The following is a 22429-nucleotide window of genomic DNA, read 5'->3' as shown; positions in this document are numbered from 1 at the left end:
TAATAAGTACTATGTCATTCTAGTATAAATAGTTTTTCAAACCTGGAGATTCTAATTAAGTCAAGTCTATAAGTAGTCCCTAGAAATCTTAATTTTAGATTTAAGAAAAGTGTCTTGGACTGGAGAGATGGCTCAGCAGTTAAGAGCACTGACTGTTCTTCCAGAGGTCCTGAGTTCAATTCTCAGAGACTACATGGGGCTCGCAACCATCTGTAGTGGGATCTGATGCTCTCTTCTGGTGTGTCTGAAGAGATTAACAGTGTATTCATATACATAAAATAAAAAAAAATAAACCTTTTAAAAAAAAAGTGCTTTTGAATTTAAGGGTCTCAGTATTTTCAGAATTCTGGGACTGTTTTTCTTTTAATAGTTAAATCAATACTCTTTGCCATCGTTTCCTTAGTCTCACTGGGAGGTCTCTCTAAGACACTGTCCCAACTTTCCTGACAACTCCCACATTTGATGCATGAATATTTCTGTTATTCTTTATCTTGCCCTATGGTTAAAGGAGTCTTTCACTGTATTAACAACTCACCAAACCCTCAGGACTTAGGATCCCTCCACACAGGTTTATAGTTCAGTCTCACTATTGTTTAGATATGGTCTACACATGCAGAGTTTGATTTTAAGACTCTTTTTATCTTTAAACCTTTTACATCTTGTGATGGCTTGTATATGCTTGGCGCAAAGAATAGCACTATTAGAAGGTGTGACCTTGTTGGAGTAGGTGTGTCACTATGGGCGTGGGTTATAAGACCCTCACTCTAACTGTCTGGAAGTGAGTCTTCCACCAGCAGCCTTTAGATGAAGATGTAGAACTCTCAGCTCCTTCTGCACCATGCCTGACTGGATGCTGCCATGTTATTGCCTTGAAGATAATGGACTAAACCTGTAAGCCAGCCCCTTATAAGGACAATTAAATGTTGTCTTTATAAAAGCTGCCGGGGGCTGGTGAGATGGCTCAGTGGGTAAGAGCACCCGACTGCTCTTCCGAAGGTCCGGAGTTCAAATCCCAGCAACCACATGGTGGCTCACAACCATCTGTAACAAGATCTGACGCCCTCTTCTGGACTGTCTGAAGACAGCTACGGTGTACTTACATATAATAAATAAATAAATCTTTAAAAAAAAAAAAAAAAAAAAAAAAAAAAAAAAAAAAAAAAAAAGAAAACAAAAAAAAAAAAAAAAAAAAAAAAGAAAACAAATATGAACAGAAGACAGAAGATGCACTGTATTTTGTCAACTATTTAAATGACTTACCTAAAACGCCTCCCACGTTGCTGGTTCATTTTTGCTCGAGGAGCCACACCGTCAACAGCCATAAAGAACACTTTCCTAGGTTTAATAATTCGAAACAACACCTCCAAGTAGTGAAAAATGTCAGTAAAGATTTTGTCATCTGAAATTCTGAAGTGAACATCATCATCATTAGGATGGGAACACTGATGTATAATCCCATTCATATCCAGGTACAAGTTATCAAATTCTGGAATCTAAAATGCAAAAACAATATGTTCCAGATTAATTAATGATCGTAACTACTTTCATGCCTAAGAAAAGTGATTCTTCCATGGTTCAAAACAAAAACCAAGTCAAACCAAACCAAATTAAACCAGGATGTAATGTCTTCTGATTATATAAAAACTCCAGGAGTCCTCTTTCAGAGAGCCAAGTTTGGATCCTGGCACTTAGATGAGGCTGAGTACAACTACCTGCATCTCCAGCACTCAGAGAGCCAATGCTCTCTTCTGGCCCCCTCAGCCATCACATGCATTTGTACAAATGTGCAGACACATAAACACACATATAAAATAAAAAACAAACCTTAATAAAACTTCAATAATCACCGTCGAATAAAACAGGTAAAGGAAAGCAAATACGAACGGCTAGTAATGCAGAGACAAACTATATAGTTATGTGACATAGCGGTGGCCTCACCACATTTACTATGAGGAAATAATCTAGTTATTCAGAGTAAGGAAAATACCACGTGAAGCGCTTAGTTACTATGGTACTCATATATCAGTGTCCTCCTTTTGCTATGTGGTTTCTCAAAGGTTCAATTGCCTCTATAAATGTGAAATAATGCCCATTTACATGAAAAGGCTTAATAAAAGAGTATTAAAAGTTTTTACAAGGGCTGACGAGATGGCTCAATGGATAAGAGCACTGACTGCTCTTCCGAAGGTCCTGAGTTCAAATCCCAGCAACCACATGGTGGCTTACAACCACCCACAATGAGATCTGACGCCCTCTTCTGGTGTGTCTGAAGATAGCTACAGTGTACTTACATATAATAAATAGATAAATAAATTAAAAAAAAGTTTTTACAAGAGGCTGGTAAGATGACTCAGTGGGTAAAAGCACTGACTGCTCCTCCAAAGGTCCCGAGTTCAAATCCCAGCAACCAAATGGCTCACAACCACCCGTAATGAGATCTGACACCATCTTCTGGTGTATCTGAAGTCAGCTACAGTATGCTTATGTATAATAATAAATAAATCTTAAAAATTCAGAGATCTGCTTGCCTTTGTTTAAAATAAAGTTTTTATAAGAGATTTAATTTTACATTTGGTTGACTCAAACAGAGCCATTTACTTAGTTACAATAGTTTTTTAGAAGTTTAGATTATCAAGCTGGGCAGTGGTGGTACATGCTTTAGATCCCTTACTCGGAAGGCAGAGGCAGGTGGATCTTTGAGTTTGAGGCCAGCCTGGTCTACAGAGTGAGTTCTAGGACAGCCACAGCTTCACAGAGAAACTTTGTCTTGAAAAACAAACAAACAAACAAAGAAAAAACAAACAATCAGGTTATCTGTAAATGGAGGTAAAACAGATGACCTGATACATCGGAAAGTCAGACTCTTGATGTCACTGTGGGGCTTGGTAGTATTGGGGTTAAGGAGTAGCCTCACAAACCACATGAACACTGATCTCAGTCTGACAGGGATAGTTTATTGAGCATTCCTCCCAGGAGCAATCCATCAGGGCTGCAGGCCAGACTTGGGAGCTGACTGTGTTGCTCAGTTAGAATCCCAGAGATCTCTTAAGCCTGGGATCCACTAAGACTATATAAAACTAGCTAGTTCTATCTAGTATAAACAAAGAATTTTTGACTAGTCTCCTTTATATATTAATTAGAGAAAATTAGCTAGGATTTAATTAGTAAACACGTGCAGGTAACAATATATTTTCTTGTTATTGAAAAGTGACATGTCTTGTAAGGTGTGAGGGTAGCAAGTTTTAAATCCTTAAACACTGCCAAACATTTATCTAAACCCTCTACTTTACAGCATTAAATAAGCACCTAGATAAGCTTCCAGGACTGCCTCTGACATAGCAAGTACTTCAGGAGAATACAAGTTACATTTACATCTGGCATTCAATGTAGTTGGAAGAAAAACACAACATGATTGGAGAAGAAGAAAGCCCACGAACGTGGCAAAAAGCACAGAACATATGACAGAAACGTCATAGAGGACAGGAGACTGACAGAAAGCAGTGGAGGAGAAATTTATCCGACAGAGCATCAGTTCTTTGTGATTAGCAGAACCAGAGAGATTCTGGAAACTCTGAAGTAGCGGGTCTCCATCCATGAACAAGGGATGATGCAGGAGCCTCTGAGACAGCAAAACACAGTAAGCTACCCCAAAAGGCAGTTCTAGTTACATAGATATTCTTTTGCTGTACAAAAAAAAAAAAAAAAAAAAAAGAAAGAAAGAAAAGAAAAGAAAAGAAAGAAAGGGAAGCTCTATTTCCAATCCCTTACTTGCAAGGGTAGGTAGGACTTGAATGAATAGAAAGTTACTTGAAAAAGCCACCCCAGTGCAGTACTTATTGCAACTTGACCACCAGAGTAAAGCTCTAATTTTAATTGTAATCTTTATGTATTATCTCTCAAAAAAAAAGGATTAAAAAAATAGCTGTACCATAAGAAAAATTAGCTATGATAATATAAAAGCTTGAGAGATAAGAGACAGAGGAAGTAAGAAAACAGGAAATACTTAATTGTGAACCTATGGTACCTAATGAAATTGAGGATCAAGATAGACAGCCCACTGACAATGAGTAAGAAGCCTGGCTCTCTGATATAGAGTTGGGCATTGAATTCCAGTGCCTACATTCTAGTTTATGTGTGGATTCATGAGAAGAGACAAGGACAGGTGACTTAAGAGAGCAGAGAGAGGAGACATTTTGAGGAGGAATATTTTGATGATCTAGGGCAAGGAAAGCCTCAAATCATAAACAAATAAATACTAAAATGACTATGAGAGAATATATTGTTTCAAATCTATATTAGGCTTATAGGATGGCTGAGTAGGGTACTCCATGCCTATAGTCCTAATATTTGGGAGACAGGCAGGTCTGTAGTTCTAGTAAAGAAAATGCATAAAATGTTTCACACAGGAAGACCTACAAGAAAAGTTGTTTCAGATACAGCTCTCTTACTTCATTGGTTCTGTAACAATTTGACTAACAATGTATTTGTGACTCAGTTTTCGCAGGCTTCAGTTACAAAGACCAAGTAGAAATACTATGGGGCTACTTACAGTGAGGCTGGTGGTAAAGCCCAGTAATTCCATATTTAGGAGTTGGAGAAAGGATTAAGAGTTTAAGGTCATCCTTTGGTATATATCAATTTCAAGGCCAGTCTGTGTTACATGAGATCCTCCCTCAAAAACTGCAAAATACTATGATTGTTATGGTAAATGAGTGAGCACAAGCATATAAAAGATTTAAAAATTTTAGTTCATAATATTTAACAAAATTCAGCTATCTTTTTTTTAAAAGATTTATTTATTTATTATATGTAAGTACACTGTAGCTGTCTTCAGACACTCCAGAAGAGGGCGTCAGATCTTGTTACAGATGGTTATGAGCCACCATGTGGTTGCTGGGATTTGAACTCCGGACCTTCGGAAGAGCAGTCGGGTGCTCTTACCCACTGAGCCATCTCACCAGCCCTCAGCTATCATTTTTAAGATTTAAAAATAATTCAAAATGTGTGTGTGTGTGTGTGTGTGTGTGTGTGTGCATGCATGTGTGCACTTGTGCAAGTGCCCATGGAAGCCAGAAGAGGACATCAGGCCCCATCTGGAGCTGGAGTTACAGGTAGTTGTGAGCCTCCTGAGGACCTGGTACTAGGAATTGAATGCCAGTCTTGAACAGCAAGCATTTTTTACTACAGAGTCCTCTAGTCTCAAAGGTTTAGCTATTTTATAGCATTGTACTAGGTCAAAGAGCTGTACAGCTCTAAGAATTTATGATGCTAGTTGTATGATTTTTGTAAAGAAGACAGGTCAAGAATATGTGTTTACCTTCTTTCCTTTCTGAACATCCATCTTATGGGAAGCCTCAGATAAGCACAATTTTCTACTAAGGAGTGAATAGGCTTGTACTAGTGGATTTTTAAAAAGAAAGACTTTCTGCACATTAGACAACAGCTATCCCAGGGCTTCATGCATATTATTAGTCAAGTGCTGTGCCACAGAACTACACCCTGACCACAACTGTTATCTTCTCCCTTCTTAGTGTGATGATACTGGTTCTAAAACCAAACCAGAAGCTCATCTACAATGATATGGGATCTATCTGTCAGCAGGATAGGCCACCAATGTGGCCTCTGTCAGCGGTGTAGCCTGAAGAGTTCTCAGAATCTTGAGGACATCTGGGTCCTTGGTGTTCACAACAGAGGAGAATTTTCTGGTGAGACTGAACTAAAGTTAAAATAATTTATCAGCCAGAAAGACAAAAGGTACTGAAAGTAAGTCAAGTGTGGGCACTGTGAGAAGAATGCCTAAAGAGCACCATATGTGACTGGAGGCTTGCTGGAGGTTGGTCTGGTGCTACTATGTATTCAAACACTAAACACTAGCCAACAAGCATTTTCTCATGGACACCAAATGATGCGGTGTAAACTTTGCTTGTTTTTATTCTCTAACTGGTGAAATAAAAGTGGCTGACAGTCAATTACTGGGGAGAAAAGAGGTAGTTGGGGCTTTGGTTCTCCAGCTGTGGTTATAGGTGGGGTTTGGAGAGAGAGGGGAGGGGAGGGGAGGAGAGGGGAGAAGAAAAGAAAAAAAAAGAAAGAGAGAGAGAGAAGACAGAGAGAGCAGGGCGATGGAATGGACCAAAAGCATATGGCCAAGAGAAGTGCCCCCTGAGGACAGACTGATAGACCAAGAACAGCCCGGGCAAGACTCAAACAGTCAGTAACTTGGGGAACACAGCTGAGAAATAGCCAGTCTAGTGTAGAAAAATATTTTAGGGATTGTGATGGCTATTCCTCGCTGTCAACTTGACTACATCTGGAATGGGATGGAATATAGCTACAATGTAGAAATGGAGGGCACACCTGTGATCCAGATCTTGAGGCTGGAAGACACAGGTTTCTGACTTAGATCTTGACATGGACATCTTGAGGCACAGGGGCCATGAAAAGCTTATGTCCAGGCAAGGTAGTATAGGCCTTTAATTCCAGGAGACTGAGGCAAGCAGGTTACTAAATTCAAGGTCAGCCTGGAACAAAGTGAATTCCAAATCTAGGCGTGGGTACACACCTTTAATCTGGGCCACACCTTCTGCTGGAGGCCTACATAAGGACACTGGAAGAAGGAAGATTCACTCTGCCAGCACATCTTTTGGAACCTACTTCTACAGAAGACAAGCTTAAACAATTAGCCTCACAGCTGGGTCACAAGGAGGCTAGACTTAAGGAATAGTCCATGAGCTATTTTTTAACAACCCCGATAGTGATGCTTCTTAGAAAGGGAGTCCAGCTTTTATATGTGACTTCGGGGCTTGTGGCTTAGTTCTAGAGACTTGGAGACATCTATACAGTGCAAGGCTGTAGGCTTTTGCTGAGGCAGTCTCTCAGCTGTGTTCTCTCCACTGTGTCCCCTTCCCGCGCTCTTTCTGTTCTGTTCTTGTTCATGCTTTCTGCCTCTTGTCTCCTGTCTGAATAATCTTTTGGCCCTAGTCAAACCCTAGATAATTTGGCCTATAAAATGGTTCATGCCTGACAACTCAAGTTAGATTCACAGAAGCCATAGTAGAAGGACAAACCTCACTCCTGAGCATTGTCCTCTAGCCTTCACAATATGCACCCTGACAGGCTCCCACATCCCACACATGCATCATTCATAATAAACACACACTAATAAAAACTTGTTTTGCCCCCCAGCAGTTTTGGGACATTAAACTCTGCACCTTTATGTTATGCAAGTGCTGTATCTGAGCCACAATCCCAGCCTCTGCTTCTCTCTCCCTTTTTCTGTGGTACTGAGGAATTAAACCTTAGGACGTCATGTAGGTTAGGCAAATGTGGTTTTACTTTAAAATAGTCTCTCTGAGTTACTCAAACTGTTCTTGAACTCATTTTGCATTCCAGCCTCTTGAGTGGCTAGAATGTCATGTCTAGGTCTTGGGGTGGGGGTGACACATATGACATTCAAGTCTTTGCTTTGCTTTCTTCTATTTTGGGGTTGGGGGCAAGGTTTCTCTGTATAACCCTGACACTTGCTCTGTAGTCCAGGCTAGCCTCTAACTCAGAGATCCATACGCCACCACTGCCTGGCTCAGTCTTTGCTTTTTTTGAGATAAAGTCTTACTTTGTAGTTGATGCTGGATTTGAAATGGCCATCTTCCAGCCTTAGATGCCCTAGTGCTAAGATTACACATGTGTATCACCACAGCTGGGTGTGGAAGTAAACAATAGCTTGTATTCAGGGCTGGAGATACTGCTCAATGGTTAAGAGCACCTGTTATTCTTGCAGAGTACCTAAGTTTGGTTCACAGTACCAACATGGTTATTCACAATCATCTGTGACTCCAGTCCCCAGGATCCATGACTCTCTTCTGACCTCTAAGGGCACCAGGCAGGGAGGTGGTGCACAGATATATATATACATTCATACACATAAAAATGAAAGAAGCTGAAATAAATAAGTAAACAAATAAGTGTATGTCACTTGGCCTCCATACTTTTTTGTTTCTTTTCTATATGAACTGAAATTTCTTGAGCTTTAGAATGAGTGGGCTCAGAAATGCTTTAACTTCACAAGTCTTTCTTTTGCAGTTTTTCAATAATGTTTTAAAACATGGTAGTGTATTTTTAAAGATCCCTTGACTCTAATTCTTCCTTTCATCAGGATCAGTTTCTTCTGTTTCCAGTAGCCCTTCCATGATAATATTTATTTTATTCTCAGCCATTTCTCCTTAGGGCATACTGTGCAGCATAACAATCCTTTGGTAGGTCAGCTTGGAATGTACAGGTGGGATACTGTTTTTCTTCTGACAGACCCTTCACTCAGTCTTAAAAAATAAAATAAAATAAAAAAAGCCCCCTCCCCCAGTTTTAGGTACTATTATCTAATTAGCTAGTCCTTATTGAAACCTACAGGGTATTCTGGAGTTCTGTTCACAAGTTCATCAGCTAGTTCTTTTCCTCTCAAACTGACTAGAGTCTCTTGGTAATTTGCCCTCATCTAGTAGTATTTTGACTCAGTAACATGGGGATACCATATCACATGAATTGTATCTATTTTCATTGAATGATTCAAAGGATGAATAATTGTGCCTGATAACCATCCTCACCCTCGTTCCAAAACATATTGCTCCCCATCCTCTCCCTCCAGGCGTGCTTCTGCTCACCCTGGCATCCACACAGGAAATTGTTCTTCATTTAGGTTTTTTTTTTTTTTTGTCTGTTTTTTTGAGGCAGGGTCTCTCAGTGATCCTGAAACTCACTAATCAGTTGGACAAGTTGGCCTGAAAGCCCTCAGGCACCACCTGTCCCAGCTCTCTAGTGAGTGCTGGTTACAGGTGCTCTATGCTGCTCCCAGCTTTTGTGTGGGTACCTGGGTCCTTCCCTCCCAGTCTTCCTTTTTTGGTCTTCTGTTAAATAAAATATTTGTGAAAGGCCTAACTTTGATACATCGAGTTTCTATTTATGTACTTATTTATTTTTGTGTATAGGTGTTTTGCCTGGTCTGTGTACCATGGCTGTCAGTTTATCTACCTACCTCTGCCTGCTCAGTGCTAGGATTGAAGGTGAAGGACACCATGCCCCACGGACACACCAACAACTTTTAAAGTTTACTTTTAGTGTAATTTTAAAGCAATCCTTACTTTCAATTTTTCAATCTACTGTAAAACTTTCACAAAATCTATCTTGCTTCCCATGTCATAAAATGCTTTAAAAAAATTGTTTTGTTTTTGCAATGAAATTCCTCAGGATGGAGAACCCAAGATATTTTAACCAAATAAATGTCTGTGACCAAAGAGTACAGAATAAAAATGTTATTGAACACATTAGATGCTAGAAAATATTTATTGATTAAAGATCCTGAAAAAGAAAAACAATGTCTCCATTTTCACTTTTCTCCCTGAAAATAAATACCATCTAAATTTAACTCAACCAAATTAATACCATCTAATCTTAACTAAAATAAGGGAAAGACAAAGTCAGCATTTTAGAACTTTTTATAAGATTTCTTTTATATGCCAACTTTCATTAGACGTTAATATCAAAAGAATCCTTTCCAGAGGCTGGATTCTATCTTTAACCTTGTAAGTACCTTAAAACAAAACAAAACAAGACCCCCATATAATTGACAACTTCCAGTATTAATACAGCGCTACTTATCACAAGTAATTTATTAAGAATACAAATTTCAAAAACGAGTTTTTTTTGTGTGTGTGTAAACCAAAGTCATTATCAAAGTCATTCAATGTGACATACTACATTGTCATTCAAAGTCTAATTTACCTATTAGAACATTTGGTTTCTCTCCTCCGTCATTCAAACATGCAAATATATTCTAGTATATAAATATACAAATACACACTTTTAGAACTCACAAAAACGCTGCTGTGGGGTCATTATACATTAAGTATTAGTAATAATGTTTCGAGATCTTTCTGCCACACCATCTGCCTTTAAGCACCATCCCCCTCCATCCCTGCGCTCCATCTAAACGTTTTGTTCGTTTAGACAATAGGGGGTCGGTACTGTCTGGGGGGTTAACAGCATGAAAAAGTATCACAAACCCAAGACACTAGCTAGCTACAGCAACCGGACCAGGCATCGAGGCTAAATGCAGCTCTTCACAGCTGGAGTGCTCCGCGATCCCACCACAGGGACGTTAGTGCTTGTACACTGTCTGTTGCTTTGCTTGGGATGAGGGACCTGAGAAGACGTCCCACACAGCTTCGCTGCCTAAAGCGAAGTGCCAGGTCCAGTTACCAGGAGGACAGAGCGGGCTCCTTAAAAGCCTTCCAACAAGGGCTCCTTTGCAAGTCCTGGAGTGCTCTCCCAGGGGGGAGCTCAGACCTGCCGCAAGCCACTCTGATCTGACCTGCCTCTACCCGGTGCGGCTCACCCGGAGGCCCCCAAGCCTCCGTCCCCCTTCTCTTCCTCCCGTTCGGCCGCTGACCAGCACCACGGGCAGCTGGAAGGCCGGGGTCCCACGGCGCAGGGAGGCCCGCGGGCCCGCTTTCTGCGCCGCGGCCTGAGCTCACCCACCTGATGCTCCTTCACCACTTCGCTGAGGCACGGGTACCGCTCCGAGATCCATCGGTAAAACTTGGGGACTCCCATTTTGACCGTCGACACTAATTCCGGTCGGTGCAGAAACGAAACCAAACGCCCCGCCCGGGCCTCCGCCGCCGCCTCCGGCCGTCGCTCGGAGGATGACAACACAAGGTCCGCCAGACCATAGAGCAAACCGGGGGCCTAGAGGGGCAGGACGGCGCTGGTGGGCGGTGGGGCCTGTCTATCCCGCTGCCTCACTCTTCCATACTCGCTGGTGACAGCGCAAGAGGTGTGATCTGCCCATTAGGTGAGCTCAGGTTTAAAATGCCAGTTGATTGAGGTGTGGACTTGCGGATGGTATGAGAACGTTTAAGAGACAGTTGGTTAGATTTATGTTAACTTGAAACATGGCAGAGTCGTTGGAAAGAGAAACCTCAACTGAGAAAAATGCTGCTTCCAGATTGGCCTGTGGGAATATTTTGATTACTGATCAATGCAGGAGGGCCCATCTGAATGTGTGCTGCTGCCACCCCTGGGCCGATGGTCTTTCGGTATGTGAAAAAGGCTGAGTGAACTAGCCAGAAAGCAACATTGCTTCAGAGCTTCTTCAGTTCCTGCCTCAAGTTCCTTTGATGATGGACTGTGATGTGGAAGTGTAAGCCAAGTAAACTCCCCTTCCTGAGTTGCTTCTGCTCCTGGTGTTTATAACAGTGATAGAAACCCTAAGTAAGAACGGTATCGGACATTGATTTTTGTACTGTGGGCTTGTCCCTCTTGGGATCGTTAAATTTACTATTTTTCAACACGGACTTGAAAAAATCTGGTTAGCTTGTGAGAGGAGTAATTCTCTGAGTAATGTAAACCTACAGAAGTTATTCTCTAATATTTTTAAGAGTTATAGTTTTCCTCTTTATATCTTTTATTATTTTATTTACATTCCAATCCCCCCCATCACCTCCTGATTTCCCCTACCGGAGTTCTTCACTCCCTCCTCCCAACTCTGAGAGGGTACTCCCCCATCCGCCTCCACCTCACTTTTAGGCTAGGTCATCCCCCATTGAGTCCTAGTAGCCTCACATTCCAGATCTCTGGGACTTTCTAGAGGTTCTCCCTTGTGCCCTAACCTCCACTGCTGCATATTGATTCATTCTCCTGGTCCTCTGGCATCCTTCCTTTCCATACCTGACCCCGCCCCTCCTTTTCCCCTTCCCCTCACCTCTGCGACCCAATTTCCTCCCTCTGCCTCCCATGATTATTGTTCCCCTTCGAAGTGGGTTTCAGGTATCCATACCTGGGCCTTCCTTCTTGTTAAAGTTTGAGAGTAATTTCCCACCATTTCAAAACTCTGTGTTACTCCCCTCATCCACAATTTTTGATACCCTGTTTCAAAACAAAGAAACCAATAAAATTCAAAAAGCCTGTTGTGGTCACTTAGGAGGCATAGGAGGATCAGAAGTTAAAGGCCATCCTCAGGTACACTGTAAGTTCAGGGAGATCCTAGGTGATGTGAAAGCCCATCTCAACCCTAAAACTCATAAATCTGTGTGGCATGAAACTTTGAATCTCAGCACTTGAAGGATGGAGGCTGGAAGATGAGGAGTTCAAGGTCATCCTCACTTACATAAGTTCCAGATTCATTTGCCCTACATGAGAACTGTCTCAACCAAACAGGACAAAAGCCACTATAGATATTTCTGTTCTGGTTTCTATTATCATGTGACTTTCCTTACAATAAATACTTCAGAAGTTACTGGATTCTTTCCTTTGGCACTGCTTGTCTTCCATGATTAGTGCTTGGACATTCATCTTTAGTCTTTATATATATGGAATGGATACAGAAAATGTAATACATATGTACACATTTTTCATCAATGAATGAGTTATATATCTTTTGTAGGAAAATGGATGCAAGTGGAGATCATATTACATAAATTAACTGAGTCTCAGATAACATTTTCTTTCATATATGGTTCCTAGATTTTATATAGCTACTTAAAATCATATATGTATATGTGAGATGATAGCAGAGATGACGCTAAAGTGTTGAAGGAAACAAAAGAGTCTGAGGCAGGGGAACACAGGAAGTGTGGAAGGAATTTGTTAAAAGTATATTATGTATTTGTTTGAAATGATTCTTATGCAATCTAGTACCATGTACAACCAAAATTCATCACCGCAAATTAATTAAACATGTTTATATGAATAAGATGCCAAAAATCAAATTGAAATGGATAAAAAGCACACACATGCATGCCCCTCCAACACACAGAGTATGTAAAAAAAGATTTTCTAATTATCCTGTCCTTAACTGTTTACATCAAATCTGAGTAGGAAATTGTATGTTGTTTTCACATTCATGCCTTCTGGCTTATTACAGTTTACCTCCTTATACTTTTACTTATAGGAAAAAATAAGGCAGAGTCTTATAGAAAAAAAATTTAGCACTTTCCCATTTAACTGTAATAAATGTATTACTTTACAATTCTTTTCTTTTTAATCTATTAGAAAATGTGCAGAAAACATCTAAACACATTAAAAACTTTAGATTTAAAAAATCGTACACAATTTTAAATATTGGTGTTTTCTGCGACTATTGTAGTGGGTGTTATGGCATATCAGCAGTGTGGTGGGTTTTTGGCTTTTTTTTTTTTTTTTTTTTGGTTTTTTTGAGACAGGGTTTCTCTGTATAGTCCTGGCTGTCCTGGAACTCACTTAACTCACTTTGTAGACCAGGCTGGTCTTGAACTCAAAAATCTGCCTGCCTCTGCCTCCCGAGTGCTGGGATTAAAGGCGTGTGCCACCACGCCCGACTAGTGTGTGTGGTGTTTTTAAATGTACAGAATGGTGGGGTTAGGATGTGGCTCAATGGTAGGACATATACTTAGCGTGGTTCAGTCTTCACTATCACCAATAATTACATAGCTGATTTAGTTTTCACATGCATATTTCTTGAGTTTCTCTTCTTTGATCACATTCTCACACATACTAGAGCTTTATGAAGTGAATTTAATGATAAACTATCACTTTCGACAGGGCAGAAGAGGCTCTGGATACATGTCCAGTCCAATACCTGCCCACAACATGAATTCAATATAACTTCGTTGCTATTCAAATGAAACCTTATGCTAACACTTTGAAAAGGAGATTGATATAAAGTATAAAATGAAATTAGGTTGCTGGTTCTTTGCAATTACATTATTTTTTGATCATAAGAATACATGTATTATTTCTCTAGTTGGACTAAACAATATGTACGAAGAAAGCAGTGTTCAATAATTGAATCCATTATTTTAAATACTGTTAAAAATCACAGAGAAATACTAGTTTCTCTGAGAATGTAAGTAAATGTATGCTGTACTTTAGAATTAAAGGCAAACCACTGATTAATAACATAGATTTCAGATTACTAATATATTCTTTGAAATAATTTTATTTTACATATATGGGGTCCAACCAAGGTACATCTGACAGAGTAAATTTTCATCAGTAGCTTCTTGTATGAGGTAATGCACATGTCCTTCAATAGATAATGGCAGTCCTGTAACTCTATTTCGGGTTTTGATCACACCTTGTAGTCGTTGTTCAATGTCAAGAACATGGGTCTTGGCCTAAAAAAGATATAGAAAGTCATTAAGGCTACAGACCCAATACAATTTGGAATTTCAACTTTTCTCACTTAATGTTAGCAGTGTTTGACTAAACAATATCCCAGTGTAGCAATGAAACAAATTCAATTAACTTGAGATCTCACTTTGATATGTACAATGGCTGAACATGTACTAATTGGACATGTTTCTGCAATATAAAAACCACTAGGTAACTCTGCACATCATAATTCCAGCAAAATAATAAATTAAAACATTTGTTTTGAGGGCAAGAGGTGTAGTTCAGCAGTAGATTGCCTGTCTAGTAGGCAGAAGATCCTGGGTTCTATTCCTTTCCACTATCAAACAGAATAACGCAAACAGAAAGCAACCTATTTTGAAATGTTAGTTCTTAAATATTTTAGGGAAGATTCTAACAATGGTGGCAATACTTAATAGCTAGCAAGTTTACATTAGTGCATGCAAATGGAATTTTAAGTAACTATTTGGAATTCTTTACATCTCAAGAAAAAAGCATATCAGAATGCAAAATTGAGAATGACGTTATTAGAAAAATAATTTCGGACTGTGGAATGAAGTCTGGGGTTGTTAACATTAATTATATACTTAGAATATGCAAGGCCTTGGGTTGAGTTTCAAGCAGGAAAAAAAGAAGTTGGAGAAGAAAGGAATCTTCAGGGTATGTCGGTCAACTCAGGTTTTAACCAATTTTAGATTTCAGGGTAATCAATTATTTTGGTCACTGATAATATGTGGAATCAGTTCTCACTTACAGAGAGAGACACTATTCATTCATGCCAGGCTGCAGTTCTTACTAACCTTCTCATTGACAACTTCCCCGGTTTCATTCAGTTGTGCTTTGGAATGTCCTTTCACTGGTTTACTCCACTCTACGAGAGGATCGTGCAGAAAAGTCTTTAAGACACTAAAATTGAAACATAAAATATAGTAATGATACATTCATTCCTTTTGCAGAAGAGAAATCTTACTTAAATCAATATTTAAAAGTAGAATAAGGGAAGAATAGGAAGAAAAAGGTATTATTACAAGATATAGGAGTATACTACATTTTTAGATAAATTATATGAAATTATTTTGGGGGTAAAGGGGCAAGGTAAGGGAAAAGTAGAGAGGTAATGTTGAAGGGACTCAATGTTTTGGGGAGAGTAAGATGAATTCTGTGTAACATCTCAAGATGTATACTGTCAACTGTTAAATGAGTATTTATTAACTTATTCTCTACCACATTCGAGGAATATACAATACCTTCAGTTACCATACAGATTACAAACATCTCAAATTATCTTCAAAACAAAATTCATTCTTTTTCTAGCTATTTTTCTATATTCCTAAATTAGTATAATTTTTACTCTTGCTCTGAACAAAAAATACACTATCATCCTTAACTGGTGTTCATCTGCCATCCAGTTTTACATACAAAACCAGTTCAGAGTCCCCCTACTCATCCATCTCTGCTACCACTACTCCATTCAGGTTCTTAAGCGCTGAACCACCACTCTATCTTCAGGATAGTAACTTTAAAGTTAAGACTTGTACATTTAAAACTACAAAACATTGTCTTAAGAAATTAATGAATATTTAATTAAGTAGAAAAACTTTTATAGTTCAGAAAACAATGTTGTTAAGATGGTACTACCCTACAAATATAACTACAAATTCATAGTCATTCCTATCAAAATCCAAGTCGGCTTCTTACGGTAATTGGTGGCTTTAAAATTCACAAGGAAATGTGAGGGACTCAGGCAAGTTGAAAAATCTTGATAAAGAAGTAATTAGAATGCTCTTCCTGATTTCGAAATTTTTTATAAAGATAGTCATTAAGACAGTGGTTGGGTAGTTGGCATATTAACTTATAACTTATTAGAAGTACTGAAAACCAACTGACCATTTCAATAAAAAGTTAGCACAATTAAATGTTGGAAAGAGTTTTATCAACAAAGGATGGCCAAGTGTGGTGACATATTCCTATAATCCCACCTCAGCACTTAGGGAGGCAGAGGATCTCTGCAAGTTCAAGACTAGCCTAGCCTGGTCTACACAGTGAGTTCCAGTTCAGTCAGGGCTAGCACCTTATCTTAAACAAAAGTTGTCAAGACCAGTGAATTTGTATAGGAAAAAGAATGAAAGTAAACTCCTATTTCACACCATAGACACAAAGTAACATAAAGCAGATCGAAGACAAAAAGGAGCCAAATCTACAAGTGATTAGAAAAAAACAAACTACAGAAAGCCTCACAAATCTGGATAAGACAGCTATTATTATTATTATTATTATTATTATTATTATTATCATTATTTATTATTATTATTATTATTATTATTATTATTATTATTATTATTATTATTATTAATTTACACGTGACCTCAAAAATAACCAGAATGAAATGTAAATAAATTATAACTTTATCAAAATTAAAGACTTTGGCTAGAGATATAGTCAGGTGGTAGTGTGTGCTTAAGTGTATATCTAACATACTGAAGGCCCTGAGTTCAACCTCCAGCACCAAAACAAATTCTTATGACTGAAAGGGGATTGTCAAGGTAGGAGAAAATAGGGGCTGTCGAGATGGTCCAGTGGATAAGAGTTGTTCTTCTAGAGGATAAATAAAACCCAGTACCATCATGGCAGCTCATAATTGTCCCTGACTCCAGTTTAAAGGGATCAAACACCCTTTTCTGTCCTTCAAAGGTACCAGGCACACATGTGGTGCACTGACACACATTTAGTCAAACACCCATGAACAGAATTTTTTTTTAAATTAAAGAAATTAGAAAATATTTGTTGCTCAGTGTGTCAGAAGGTTCTTGTATCCAGATTAAAAATTCTTACAATTCAAGCCGGGCGTGGTGGCGCACACCTTTAATCCCAGCACTTGGGAGGCAGAGGCAGGCAGATTTCTGAGTTCGAGGGCAGCCTGGTCTACAAAGTGAGTTCCAGGACAGCCAGGGCTATACAGTGAAACCCTGTCTCGAGAAAAAAAAAAAAAAATCTTACAATTCAAGGATAAAAGACAACTCAAGCCAATCAAAAAACAGGCAAAGAAAGTATGCAAAGTAGCATACACGTATACTTCCAGCTACTAGAGACGCTGGATCAGGAGGATAGATTGAGTCCTCGCTTTAAGGGCAAGCCAGATAATACAGTAAGACATACCTACACCAAAATAATATGCTAATGATTTGAATAGACATTTATGCAAAGAAGATATAAAATGCTAATAAGGGAACAAAAAAGGCAATGTTCAATATTCCTGGTCATTAGGAAAAGGCAAATTAAAACCACAATGAAATATTACTTCATATCTCATAGGATGGCGAAAATAATTACATTTTCAGTGTTGGTGAAGACATGGAGGAATGGAAACTCAGATACACATTACTATTGGAATTATAGTTTTTATAACTGCTTTTGAAAACAATCTGAAGGCTATTCAAAGTATCATGACTCAAAAGTTCTACTCATAGGCATACACAAAAGAACTGAAAATATTCATCCATATAGAAGTTGTACATAAAGTTCATAACATATTATCCATAATAGATCAAAGGTGGAATTACTATAAATGTCTACTACTTGATAGTTGAGTAAATAAAACACAGACTCAATAAAATAGAACACTACTTGGTAACTGAAATGAGTGAAGTACTTACATATGATGAACTTTGAACAACTATGCTACATGAAAGAAGATAGACACAAAAGGTCACAAATTATATGATCAAACTGACATTAAATGTCCACTACAGCAAATCCAGAAATAGGGAATAGATTAATGGAAGTGGAAAGCAGGAAGGAGTTGAGAATTGGTAATACCCACAGAAGAGCTCTGTGTTAGGTGCTGAACATATCTTAAAATTAGAGAATGTAATGAATAAGTAATTATGGTGCTATACTGAAACTCTCAGAAAAACTTTTTTGTGGGGTGGGAGGTGAGAGATCTCACTATGTAGCACTGATTGGACCAGAACTCAGTATGTAGACCAGGATGGTCTAGAACTTACATGATTCTTTTGCCTTGGTCTCAAGTGCTGGGATGACAAAAATGGACCATCATGCCAAGCCTTATGTTACTATTTCTAAAACTATACTTTAACACAGAGTGGTTTCTATGTAAAGAAAATGTACTAATACGCCAGTATTTACATTCAAGGCCACTAGGAGATTATTTACAAAGTATATATAATTACCTCATTAAAGGTTCTCTCTGATCCCTCATCAGCCTCAGTGTAACTTCACATGCTCTTCGAAATAGACCCTCTGTTCCCATAGGACCCATTCCATTAACCATATTATGAGTCAGTCGAAATGGTACAATTTCTGGAACTTCAAAAGTTTCTCCCTTAAAAACAAAGAGTTTTATTATATGGTAATAACAACAAAACCTTTGCTCAAAGAGTTTGGAACTTCATGTATGGATTCTTAGGAAAGAGAAAAATATCCTTCAAATATTTATATAATTATATAGAGGCATCTGTTGAAAAGAGCCATATAATACTGCCTTTACTTTTGGGCAATATGAAACCATGGCTTAATCTTAGATATAAGATCAAGTGAAAGGGGCTGGAGAGATGGCTCAGTGGTTAAGAGTACTGGATGCTCTTCCTAAGATCCTGAGTTCAAATCCCAGCAACTACATGGTGGCTCACAACCATCCGTAATGAGATCTGATGCCCTCTTCTGGTGTGTCTGAAGACAGCTACAGTGTACTTATTTATAATAAATAAATCTTAAAAAAACCCAAAAGATCAAGTGAATGGATTCACTTTGTCTAGTTTAGTATACTGAATATTGTTATAGCACATTCAATATTCATTCTCAATTATATAATGTTCAACTATTCTCATGTCTATTGTCCTAAATTCTCCTTTTGTATGGTTTGATCTATACCATTTATTTATCTTTGATTTCTTTTCAGCTAGATCTACGGACTTTGTCATCTTCCTGTGACAGCTGATGGCAACCCAAAGAAGACAGGTCATTGAAACCAAAATTACCTTCTAATCTTCCTCCAGAATTGTAAAAGGAGAAAAAATTTGATGTTCTTAAAGATGTATCCATTAGCCTTAATTTACTCTCAAGGACCCACTCTAGTACTATTTGTTGTAGCTGTTATTTAGTTGCTAGGACCTGAAATCAGGACCTAGAACATACTGGGTAAGTACTCTTCTACTGAACTACCCTAGATTGACTTTTTCTTTAACATAGATCAGACTTAAATAGACTATTTAAGTCTGTTCAAATTTAAAAATGTTAAACAACTCCAATTTCATGGAACTAAGTCTCTGTAAAATGAACTGATCTGCCCAAGTTCACATAGCTAGTAACTAAGTCACGATTAAAGTTCAGACTTTCCATGTATCATTTTTTTCTAACTCCTCTGTATTCTAAATAGCTTTTCTGAGGGATCCACTGATGAAAACCAGTCAAGAGACTCTGTTATGCAACTATGATTAAAATGTATAGCTAGGAGAACAGTTGTTGGGGAAAGAAAATTCAAGGTTAATAGATCCAATAACTGAAGTCACGTCATACCTTATTAAAAAGACAGTTGAAATCTACATGTACACATTCACCAGTGAAAGAATCAAAAAGAATGTTTTCACCATGACGGTCTCCAAGCCCCAGGATGTAGCCAACCATTGACATGACTGCTGTAGAACGGCAGTATGCAGATCTGCTACTGTACCTAAAGAAGTACAATGCTTGTCAAATACTCTGTGCCAGGTTAAGTAAAAAAAAAAGAAAGAAAGAAAGAAAGAAAGAAAGAAAGAAAGATAGAAAAAATTTAGAAAGAAACACCAAACTATAACAATATTCTTGGTAACTTGCCATGATGTAGGATCAGGAAATGTTCTCAGAAACCACTCATGAAAAACAGGAGGGTGCCTGGGCAGGAGTAATTCTTGGAATACTTTGAGTTTTTCAGATAAAGCTGCTGACTTTGGTAGCATACACTGGCGAAGCTCCTTTCCTGTCATATACACTCCTACAAAGCAGAATGATTTTAATTATTTTTACAGCCAAATGGGAAAGAAGCAAAAATAATTTTGTTAAAATAATGAAAGTATCAATTTTTGCTACAACTGAAAAGCAAGAATGAAAACATACCAATTATGCATATTAATGGTTATAACTTGACAGCATAACAAGAATAAACCCTATTATTTTTCTTTAATTCTTATTAAAAGTACAGCCTCTGTCATGGTTTGAATATGCTTGGCCCAGGGAATGGCACTATTTGGAGGTGTGGTCTGTTGGAACAGGTGTGTCACTGTGGGCATGGGCTTTAAGACCCTTGTCCTAGCTGCCTGGAAGTCAGTATTCTGCTAGCCGACTTCAGATGATGTAGAACTCTAAGCATCTACTGCACCATGTCTGCCTGGACATTGCCATGCTTCTGCTTGGATAATAGACTGAACCTCTGAACCTGTAAGCCAGCCCCCAATTAAATGTTGTTTTCTCTAAGACTTGCCATGGTCACAGTGTCTGTTCACAGCAGTAAAACCCCAAGACAGTCTCTTACTGTTGAGTTTGATACCATCCTAGTCTACATAGTAAAAGCCTTTGTATCAAAAACATACAAACAAAACCAACAATAAAAAATAGGTATGAAACAACACAGATACTTGATCAGTTATTTTTTTCTATTATACAATTACTTTGTTGTTGTTGTTATTTTCTTTTTCTCTTCACAATGAACAGTTATCTCATTGTGATGGCTACTCTTGGTTGTCAACTTGACCACATCTGGAATGAACTACAATCTAGAAATGGAGGGCACACCTGTGATCAAGATCTTGAGGCTGGAAGACACAGGCTTTTGATCTCTGGATCTTTTTCTTTCTTTTTTTTTTTTTTTAAAGATTTATTTATTTATTATATGTAAGTAAACTGTAGCTGTCTTCAGACACTCCAGAAGAGGGCGTCAGATCTTGTTACGGATGATTGTGAGCCACCATGTGGTTGCTGGGATTTGAACTCCGGACCTTCGGAAGAGCAGTCGGGTGCTCTTACCCACTGAGCCATCTCACTAGCCCCTTGGTCTCTGGATCTTGACACGTGATGTCACATGTGTTTGATCCAGATCTTGAAGCATAGCGGCTATGGAAAGCTTAGGCCTAGGCAAGGTGGCACATGCCTTAATCCCAGGAGTCAGAGCCAAACAGATCTCTGAGTTCAAGGCCAGCCTGGGACAGAGGCTGTTCCAAGTAAAGAACAGCTTAGGTTCAAGTGTGGTGGTACACACCTTTAATCTGGGCCATACCATCGGCTGGAGGCCTACATAAGAACAATGGAAATAGGAAGTTTTGTTTTTCATCTGCTTGCACTTTCTTGCCAGCATATCTGTTGGAACCTACTTCTTCAGGGCTCCAGCTTATACAGAAGACAAGCGAATCTCCTAGCCTCGCAGGACTGAGCAACTACTAGACTCTTGGACTTCCCATTCACAGCTGCCTATTGGGTTGGTTGGACTGGAGACTCAAGTCATTCCAATAAATTCCCTTAATATATACATTCCATAAGTTCTGTGACTTTAGAGAATCCTGACTAATTAATGAAAAAGGATTTGATACTACAAATGACCCGTTTCTTACCATACTTTTGCCTTAATTTTTTCTTTTTAAAAATCTGGGACATGATATCATTTGCAGCCATGGCTGACACTGAACTCAGGTTCCTCCTGTCCTGGACTTTCGGAGTGCTGGGATCACAGGCAAACATCACCACAGTTAACTACCTTCGTCTATTCCTATTAGAACCCGTTTATAATAATTGCCTAGTTCATAATATTCTGTTTCCTCCGTTTTGCATTATTCATTCCAATTTTACTACAATAAAGACTTTTTCTACTTACTTGTTTTGAAAGTATTTGATTATATAAGTATGAAGGTACATTTATTTTATTTCATGGGTTATAATTAATTATGATCAACATTTTTCTAAAGCTATCCGAAGCTAGGACAGCTTTCTAATTTTCTGACAGAAAACTAACTATTGTGATTCATAGAATATTTGCTTATTTGCTATCGGCCAATGAAGTAATTTCATAATTGCTAACAAATATTTCAGAAAAGTAAATGTTCAGATTTTTTTTTTTTTTTTTTTTTGGTAAGCTAACTCAAAAGTTTTTCACACTGAAAACAAAAAGAAAGGGTTCAAAGGAAGGAAGGAAGGGAAGGAAGACCTTACATACTTCTGAGTATATAGAATAAATATTTCACTAGGCTTAGGTAAAATATGTGCATTAATATGATAAAAATTATTATAT

General features: G+C 38.4%; 2 protein-coding genes and 1 long non-coding RNA gene across 4 annotated transcripts in view; 1 reads left to right on the top strand and 2 right to left on the bottom strand.

Moving 5' to 3' along the window:
* Xrn1 (5'-3' exoribonuclease 1) overlaps positions 1-10702 on the bottom strand; it is a 102277-nt gene extending 91575 nt beyond the window's left edge. For both annotated transcript variants that reach the window (XM_021207220.1, XM_021207221.2), the window contains exons 1-2: positions 10525-10702; positions 1261-1493 (exon numbers count right to left, since the gene is read on the bottom strand). In XM_021207220.1, the coding sequence (XP_021062879.1) occupies positions 1261-1493; positions 10525-10599 (308 nt within the window). In that variant the 5' untranslated portion in view covers positions 10600-10702. The remainder of the gene's footprint in view (positions 1-1260; positions 1494-10524) is intronic.
* A 90-nt stretch (positions 10703-10792) lies between these two features.
* LOC110327931 lies at positions 10793-22291 on the top strand. Its single transcript, XR_002380851.2, has 3 exons — positions 10793-11188; positions 19076-19314; positions 21500-22291. It is a non-coding gene; the product is annotated as an uncharacterized LOC110327931 (long non-coding RNA).
* Positions 13948-22429, bottom strand: part of Atr (ATR serine/threonine kinase) — a 95095-nt gene continuing 86613 nt past the window's right edge. The window contains exons 43-47 of the mRNA XM_021207218.2: positions 19990-20146; positions 19693-19846; positions 18348-18499; positions 14958-15063; positions 13948-14141 (exon numbers count right to left, since the gene is read on the bottom strand). Coding sequence (XP_021062877.1) covers positions 13968-14141; positions 14958-15063; positions 18348-18499; positions 19693-19846; positions 19990-20146 — 743 coding nt within the window. The 3' untranslated portion in view covers positions 13948-13967. The remainder of the gene's footprint in view (positions 14142-14957; positions 15064-18347; positions 18500-19692; positions 19847-19989; positions 20147-22429) is intronic.

This window comes from Mus pahari, chromosome 10 (assembly GCF_900095145.1).
Source record: "Mus pahari chromosome 10, PAHARI_EIJ_v1.1, whole genome shotgun sequence".
Taxonomy (NCBI): domain Eukaryota; kingdom Metazoa; phylum Chordata; class Mammalia; order Rodentia; family Muridae; genus Mus; species Mus pahari.
The sequence above is the reverse complement of the archived record's forward strand: the minus strand, read 5'-3'. Positions and strand labels throughout refer to the sequence as shown.